The 9,052-nt window shown below is 41.9% G+C and overlaps 1 protein-coding gene across 5 annotated transcripts in view; it reads right to left on the bottom strand.

The window, feature by feature from the left end:
• Window positions 1–3,630: 3,630 nt before the first annotated feature.
• Heatr5b (HEAT repeat containing 5B) overlaps window positions 3,631–9,052 on the bottom strand; it is a 79,525-nt gene continuing 74,103 nt past the window's right edge. For 2 of the 5 annotated variants that reach the window (NM_001191064.3, NM_001414953.1), the window contains 3 exon segments: window positions 3,631–4,507; window positions 6,460–6,673; window positions 8,131–8,282. In NM_001191064.3, coding sequence (NP_001177993.2) covers window positions 4,203–4,507; window positions 6,460–6,673; window positions 8,131–8,282 — 671 coding nt within the window. In that variant the 3' untranslated portion in view covers window positions 3,631–4,202. 5 annotated transcript variants of the gene reach the window in all.

Genomic DNA, 9,052 nt, shown 5'->3' with positions numbered 1-9,052 from the left:
CCCTCAGCACACACCTTTAATCCCTCTGTCTGGAATACAGAACACCCTTAGCACACACCTTTAATCCCAAACTCTGAAGGTAAAGTTAGTTTGTAGAATGAAGCACAAGAGAACAGAGAAAAAAGAGGGGACTTAGGGAAGAGTGGTGCGGAGAGAAGAGGAGAGAGACAGTTTTACTGGAACAGTTGTACAGGTTGCAGTGGAAATATAAACTAAACACAGGTGAAGACAGAACAAGCCAGAGAATGAGAGGGAACCAGAGGTTAGAGTGTATTGCCAAAGGTAGTAGGAGGCCAAGCAGAGCAATTCAGTCAAAGCTGAAAGAAACCAGTTTGAATCAGTCAGCATGGAGAGAGAGGAGTTTTGAGCAGGATAGCTGAGTTGACCAGCCAGCCAGAGTTCAACAAGAGCTAGAAAGGATGAATTTATTTGGCAGTAAGTCTTAGAAGCTGAAAATATTCTACGTCTAGATAAGATAGGCTTAGCAGACAGGCAGTAAACCTCTGAGACAACAATTACATCGGGCACATAAAAGTTACTTTACATTAAGTATATATGTACATATATATTATATATATGTATATAATATATACATATATATAAAATATATATAATAAGGAAAAGCATGAACACAAGTTGGGTGTTATGTGAGATATTCCTCACTTGTGCACATACAACCATTGCACTCTTCATCACCAGCTTAGGATAATTTCCCTAAATTATGGTTAAGATATAAAATTCTTTTTAAAACTGCTAAGTTCATAAATAACAGCTTCAGAATATTTTAGATATGAGGGAAATATGGTATGTGATGATTAAGTCAGGTTTTAAAAATAATTTAAAGCCTCAAACAAGAAATTAATTTATAGCTAATCTCTAACCATTTCTGCATTGACCTGTTGTGCCCGGAAATGTTCGTGAACCCCAAAAGACCACCAAGGGGCCAATTCCAATGTAATTGCATTGGGGTCTCTTCATTAAATCTCCTGCTTGGGCCATATCATCTTCTCTGATGCAAGAGAATGGGAGGGAGTCCCGAGCCCACTTTCAGGCAAGCATTTATAGAAGAAGGGGGTGTCTAGCCTGGTACACATCTGATTGGGGGGCCATTATGGCCTTTAACGTAATTGGCTGATGCTGGGAACCCAACCATAACTTAACGTGCTTTCCTCCTGATTGGTGGTTGTTAGGAAGTGAGGGGGCGGGCTTGTAACCTGGAGGTGCAGATTTGTTGGGGAATAACCTGGAAAACTGGTGCTAGGTGCCATTAACTTGAGTTCAACCTTAGGTCAGGTTCTCTAAGGCGGAGACTGAACTCAAAGGATTTGGCCTTTCAGACCTAAGAATTCTAATTAAGAATGAAGAAAACGTGAGGGGTAGGAATATTATAATTAAGCAGGCTTTGAAATGTGGGCTAATTATACCTGTCATTCATTATTGGAGTGGATCTAGAGAGGCTTGTACACGCAACAAAAATGTCAGCTTCTTAAATTTAAAACAAGCTGTGCATGTGGTATAAGTGTTCCTGTGTGTGTGCGCTTGAGCGTGTATGGGTGCATTTGTGTGTGTCTTCCTGCCTCGGCTCCCTAGGGTGCATATTGCCATGCCTGACTTTTTAAGTGGGATCTGAATTCAGGTTCGCAATACTGCCGACTAGCATTTTATCAACTGAGCCATCTCTGAAGCCCAGCAGCTCTTGTCGGTGATGATCTGTCATAATTAAACTGTGCTACATCATATTTCATATAAGTATACACTATCATTTCTATACATGTGAAAAACTGCTTATCAGACTAAATACTACACACTATGCTGCCTTTGTCTTCACACTTGTGTGGGAGGCTCTTTACTGACTGAGCCATCTTCCCATCCCCAACCCCCTTTTTTTCCCAAGTAGCTCTGTCGATCCTGGAACTCACCCTGTAGACCAGGCTGGCCTGGAACCCTGCCTCCGAGTGCTGGGATTAAAGGCATGCACCACCACTGTCTCGTTCCCATCCCTAATTCTTTTGTACAGCTAAGATTTTCTTGTATAGCTACAATGACAGAGAAGAACTGGTTGGCAGTAGCTTAGAAGAATGTTATAGAATGGATAAGTGTATACTAACAGAGAACAGGGGAGGAAGAATTGGGGGAAAATGCATGATGTGTCTTATTCTGAAAGGCCGGGGGGAGGGGGTGCCAAGAACAGCAAAAGACAGGGTAAAAACAAGGATCTACACAAGGGTCACATGCACACACACATGTGCACCAAAATATTAGAAGAGTTTGGCAGGTTTTTAAAAAGTTAAAGAGTTATCACTTAAGCCAGTAATTCCACTGCTGGCTAGACGCTGATGAGATGTTAAAATGCATGTTTGCAAATCTATAGTCCCAGCTCTCAAGAGGGTAAGGTAGAAGGATCCCAATTAGGGGCCAGCCTAGAGAACAGAATGAGACCCTGTCTCAGAAAATACGTTCATGGAAAAGCTGTGCTTAACTGTTCAGAGCACCGTGACTTGTACGACAGTCTTGAGAGGGAGAAGGTGGAAGCAGCCTGAGTGTCCTTCAGGTGTTAAGTGGATAAAGAAAAGGTGTACATACAACAGAGTAGTATTCAGTCATTAAAAAGAACAGCAGGATGACCCAATCTACGGTGTGGATGAACCCTCATGAAACCAGTCATGAAAGAGCCCGAGACTCCACATAATTGATGAAGGGCCACGATGTGAAATGTAGACAGAGCAGATTCGAGGGGGCAGCCTGTGATTGAGGGGAAGGAGGGGACCGAGATGACGGCTCTGAAGTAGTGAAAACATGGGACTGTGGTGAGGACTGCTGTGGAGATACGGAAGCCACTCGACTGTACACTTTATTTCCATGGGCTGAGCCCATGGCCTTGCACGTGCTGAAGAAGTTATCCTCAGCCTGAAGGGAACAGACACATTCAGTCGACAAGATTACACCACACTGGGGGCGCTTTTAGGAGGATTTTACCAAAAATAAAGACAAAAACAAAAAGCAAGGAGAAAAATGTTGGAAGTCCAAACTGAAAGGAAAATCAACGCTGTAGAAAAAAAAGTCAATCCGAGAAACCAACAGGACGAGCACCTTTCCGAGACGGGTTAATCGATCCAGGCACGGGAGCATAAACGGCAGGTCGCACGTTTCAAATGGCATTAACACTGAAATGTTCAGAAAAGTCACTTTGTTGATGGAGTCTAAACTACGTGGTCTGCTAAAACTGCTGATCAAAATGTGCTGACTGGTGTGGGGAGCATTCGCATAACCAGTTACCTGTGTTGCATGGTAAATTCATTCCCACCGCATGAGAGACCGGCACCCTAACCTGTAACTCTCTCCACGTGCCCTCAAGCACTTAGCTTGCTGCCTTATCCACAGCAGGCTCCAATAAATATTTGATGAATGAAACTAACCACCACGGTAGGAACCTGAGGCTCTGTAATTACACAAAGCATAAAGCAGGACAAGTTTCAGCCATTAAAAAGAAGTAGAAGAGCGTGGCACATTCGAAACACGTTAGTGGATCTTTACATGACAATTTCACTTCGGCTAACAAGACAGATATACACAAAGCATAACTTAGGCATTTAATGTGAAAGTCGAAAGCCCACCAGAAAGACCAGAATATTAGATGGAATGGTTAGAAAATGTGATTTTATTCATAGGATATTTGCCATAAAACAGACTTTTCTGTTATTTGAGTCACTTCCAACTTATAATCTGTTTGCTTTTCAATTAACTTATCATGACAAACGCTAAAAATTGACCCATTTTCTTTTCTTGATACTATCCAATGGCTGCCCAACTACATGATACAATTCTATTCTAACAAATTTAAAACACCATGGCTTAGAGTTAAAACCAATAAGTTAATTAGGGTCTAGGGGCATATGACAGTCCAGTGCATGCTTACAATGAGCAAGGCTCTGGGTCCAGTTACCTGTACCAAAAACCAGAAACAAAACCCCAACAGGAACAACAAAAATAAATCAACAAAAGAGAAATATCATTAGGATAAAAATGAAAATATATTTACCACATGATTTTTAAAAATCAGTAAGAGGTATAAACACTATTTCACTTAACCAACCGCAAAGCATTATAATTCCGATATACAGATAAAACAGTCCACGGCCTGGAATGACGTGGGGTTGTCACTAACTCCATGGAATGTAAATGCAGGTGAAGGGAAGGACGCACTAGAAAAAGCTTGTTTTCAGCTTAATGGTTGGTGCGGAGTGCGTGGCAGGGGCAGGCTGCCTCGCGGCTGCTTTGGCTTTGCTCGCCTGGCTGGCTCGGACAGCGGTTTCTAGTCGCGCTTTCAGCTCAGGAGCAGCCCCCATTACCGTCTTGAAAGCGTGTGGGTACAGAGGTCCAATATGCATTAAGTTCTGGAGTGCAAACTCATGAAGATCTTTGGAGATGGAACTTGCTGAGGCGAATGAGTTTTCGTCCAGCAGGTAGGAGATCAAAGTGGGCACCAGAAGAGCGAGTAACTGGACTCCTATAACAGAGGGCAGAAAAGACTGGCCTGACTGCAGAGAACGAAGCTTGACTGGTGGTTTTTTTTTTTTTTGTTTGTTTGTTTTGTTTTTTCCTTTTCTTTTTTTCGGAGCTGGGGACCAAACCCAGGGCCTTGCGCTTGCTAGGCAAGAGCTCTACCACTGAGCAAAATCCCCAACCCCTTGACTGGTGTTTTAATTTTAATTTTTATTTTATGTGCACTGGTGCTTTGCCTGTGTGAGAGTGTCTGAGCCCCTGGGACAGCAGTCACAGACAGTTGTGGGCTGTCATGTGTGTGCTGGGAATTAAACCCAGATCCTCCAAAAGAGCAGCCAGTCCAACCGCGGGGCCATCCCTCTAGCCCTGCAGCGTGTCATGTTTAATAATAACAATATATTATGTGTAATATATAACAGTCTTCTGTGTGTTTAAGAGGAAACAAGCTGTGCCACGTCTCTGAACTAAATGTCTCAAAAAATAAAGGTCTAAAACATCAGTACGACTCAAGCATTGTCACCCCCATCTTCAAAGCAGACCAATTTGTAGTATTAGCAAGATGTGCCAACATTGAACACATTTTCACTTGGATTATAAACATTTTACACTTCAGCAAGACTTTCAAGAGACAGAACAAACATACAGTTAGTAAATATATGTAAAAAGTAACTTAATTTTTTTAACTAAAAAGTTAAGACTAAATGCTATGCAAAAATAAAGGTAGGGGTGGAGGTACAGCTTGGTGATAAAACACATGTGCCTGGTTTGATTTCAATTCACAGGGGTAAAAATGGTAAAATTACTTAATAAATAGGATCAGATAGACCAGGAAGATAGTAATGAGAAAATACACAATGACTTAATGAATGATGTTAATTTGATAGTAACATCTTTTAGGCTTTTTAATTTAGTCACATGACTTTATGAGGGTAATTAGGTTTTGAATTATCATTTAACTTTTCTAACCTCTTTGCAAATGTGATCTCTTTTCATGAAAAAGTTTCCCAGAAAATTGTGAAGATGGTTGAGAATTTTGAAAAGCTATAGTGTGAGTGGAGATACAGCTCAGCAGTCAACCACGTGATGAAGCCATAGGCCTGTCTCCAGCAGGGACAAAATGAAGTAAAGAGAAACCGAGGCAGTGAGGAAGAGAGGACTGTTCAGAAGAAGATGTTACAGGAAGCAATACATTAATTCATGTGTAGGTTACTTGGGTACAAAGTAGGGCTAATTGTATTTTTACATTTATTTTACTAACTATAAACTTTGTAACGGTAGCACTGGTCTTACTGCCCTTCAGTATTTAGAGCATTTTTGAACGGACTTGCCTTTCAGTTCCTTAACAGATGCCCACACTGAGATTTAAGCTCAACACGGGGGCAGAGCTGAGGCTCTGCCCGCCCCATGCCTGCACGGAGCCCAGGCTTGCATGTGAGGGTGAGCTCTTTCCCAGCTCAGGGAGAGGGTCTGGAAGGAGCAGCTTAATGTTTAATCGTAAGGTATTTGTTGAAATTTTAGCCTTCCCACAATTAAAAATCAAATTTTTGTGTGCGTCGCCATACGTTTCTGGTTAAATCAAGGCACTTTGCAGTTCTCAGGAAGCAAAAAGGTAAGTATCCAACCCTGAAGTATCTTATGACACTTGGTGCTTCTACTGCAGTTACTACAGAAGGCTTATGTAATTCGCATTTTATTTTAAAAATTCTATTAAATTAGTAGTTTCAATTCTTAAACTAGAAACATTGTTAGAAAATTAAAAACAAAACCACATGTTAAAACGCCCTCAGTAATTCATTGAGTTAAACGAAGCTAATACATTGAGCAAATACATCATGTAAGCAGACCATAACTGCTTCTCAGAAACTCACTGCTGCGAAGCCTGGCTTTAACATTAAGATTCATAAATAATACAGGTCTTCATTTCGGACTAGTGGCTTTTAATCAGAAAATACTTACTGTTCTGTTCTTCCCCAAGAGCAACCAATGTTTCAAGAACTTTAATTCCTTCTTGGACAGCCAGAAGTTCCGTGCTACTGGCTGGTCTGTCTCTCTCCACAGCTTTCAGCTTCCCGACCACTAGTGGAGCTAAGGAGTGGATGTAGGGAGTCGAGAGCGCACGGTTGGAATGCTGGAAGACTGAGAGGAGAAGCTGGTAGCATTTGGCTTGAACCTAGGTAAGATAGAGGTTTTCTTAATGAATGCATCTGACAGACCTTAGTCACACTGCACCTCGACAGCTGCTGAAAAGGAGAATGATGGAACTCAAGGCTAACTAAAGAACCCTGGGGATTAAATAAATTCCTTGTATATAAATCACCAGAACCATCAGGATTATCTAACCAGGATTTCTACTGCGCTGGGTTAGTCAGACACTAGGAAGTCGGATCTCCTTCCTATCCTTCCTTCAATGTATAACTGCCTCTCTAATGTTAATCCAATATAGTAAGGGAGGCTAACAAATGGCTGGCCTGAAATAAAGCTACAAAGATACACTATTTAGATGCATTAACCCATTTGATTCTTTGGAAACAACTGTTTATATCAATTTCTAGGTCTAGAAAGGAGATCCCCATTGGCTATACCTAGATTAGAAAGACTTCATATTAACTTTTTCTTTTCTTGTTTCTTGAGGCAAGTTCTCATTATATATCTCTAGTGAGTGTGGAACTCACTATTTAGACCAGGCTAACTTCAAATTTGTAGAGACTGGGTAGCCTCTGCTCCTGAGTGCTATGATTAAAGGCATGTGTCACCATACTCCTCAGAGTAGTAACAATTTTGTTAGGAAGGGAAGGAGTCGAGCGGCTGCTCATTAATGTTTGGGCAGAGGATGGCGTACACTTGATTCGGTACTTTGTGAGAAAGTAAACCACCAAATTCCTCTGCAAACAGAAAAAAGTCTGGAGGACAGTTTAAGAACAGAGGCCTCTGAGCTATGAATCTGAAGACTTTAAGGGAGCCCAGGGTGGAGGCAGGAATGTTTTATACTGATTTTCTTTTCCTGGTGTGCAGCATGTTTCAGAAGCCTTAACTTGGACTTTGACAATAAACCAATAAAATTAAGTTCATTAAAAGATGCAATAATGATACTGGTGCAGGCCTTTAGACCCAGCACTTGGGAGGCAGAGGCAGGTGGATGTCTGTGGGTTTACAGCCAGCCTGGTCCATAGATCTGGTTTCCGGATGGCCAGGCTTCACAGACAAACCCTGTCTCAGGAAAAAAAAAAAAAAAAAAACAACCAGAAAAGATGCAACAATGTTACTCTTTAACATAACGCTTGTATCAATGAAATAAATACTATAAAACAAAGCCCATGTAAAGTCTCTCATAATTATGGCTAGGTTAATAAAATATTTCATTCATTAGACAATTTTGGCATAGGCGAGTATCCATACTGTCACTCTGAGTGCTTAAACACAGTGCTCTTCAACAGTTTTCCACTTAAAAGTTGTCCTACAGGCTGACCATACAGTTAGGCAGGTAAGAACACGTGTGGAGCACCCAAAGTAGCTGCACATACACAACACTGCACATACCTACAGAGTAACAGGTTCTTGTTGCATCACACGTCTCAGTGAGCTCATCTGGAGGCCCCTGACAAAGCAGGCTGTGCAAGGGTAACTCACCCATGGGTCACACGAGTTCAGGGCACTTTTAAATCTGTTCATGCAGCCGTTCTGTAGGGACTGCACTCCTATTATCTCACTGCTGGCAGACCACAGGAAGAGCGCAATGGCTGTAAGTGTGCTCACTTCATCCGGTGCGGGCATACAGTCATCTATGAAACAAAAGGTGAGCACTGTGGGGAGATCTGGGGATTACAGACGTGGACAACACTCTTAATGTTCACCAGAGTATGTCTCAACCTGAAAAAACACAGATTACAAAATCCTCGTTGTGGAACTATGGCAGGAAGAAATGTTTCAGGCACCCTTTTTAATTGGTTGTGAGAGCTTGACAGAAAGCAGGTAGCTAAGGCAGACTCAAAGAGTCTCTTTGCAGACCACTTCATTATTATAGAAAGAAGAAATGCAGCATTGTAGTGGGCATTGTGGCAGGCGCCATCCTGATGAAGTACTGAACGCTACAATTTGCCATGGTGCTGCATAACTCGAAGCCCAGGACATGGGAGGTGGAGGCAGGATTATTGACACAAATTTGAAGGCAGCCTGGCTAAAGAGTGACATCAGGCCAGTGTAGACTACAAAGCACAACTCTGTCTAAAAAAGCAAACACCAAGGGGCTAACGAGACGTCTCAGCAGTCGAGGGCACTGGATGGTCTTCCAGAGGATCTGGGATCAATTCCCAGCACCCACACGGCAGCTCATGGCTCCAGTTCCAGGGGATCCAATACCCTTGTATCAAACACACATGCAGGCAAAACACAAATGCATATGAAGTTTAAAAAAAATTTAAAAAGCAGAAACCAAGAGTTTCTTTTATTTTTAATATTTGTTTGTTTGTTTGTTTGTTTTTTTCTTTTTTCTTTTTGGAGCTGGGGACTGAACCCAGGGCCTTGCGCTTGCTAGGCAAGTGCTCTACCACTG

This window comes from Rattus norvegicus, chromosome 6 (genome assembly GCF_021556685.1).
Source record: "Rattus norvegicus strain SHRSP/BbbUtx chromosome 6, alternate assembly SHRSP_T2T, whole genome shotgun sequence".
NCBI lineage: Eukaryota > Metazoa > Chordata > Mammalia > Rodentia > Muridae > Rattus > Rattus norvegicus.
The sequence above is the reverse complement of the archived record's forward strand: the minus strand, read 5'-3'. Positions and strand labels throughout refer to the sequence as shown.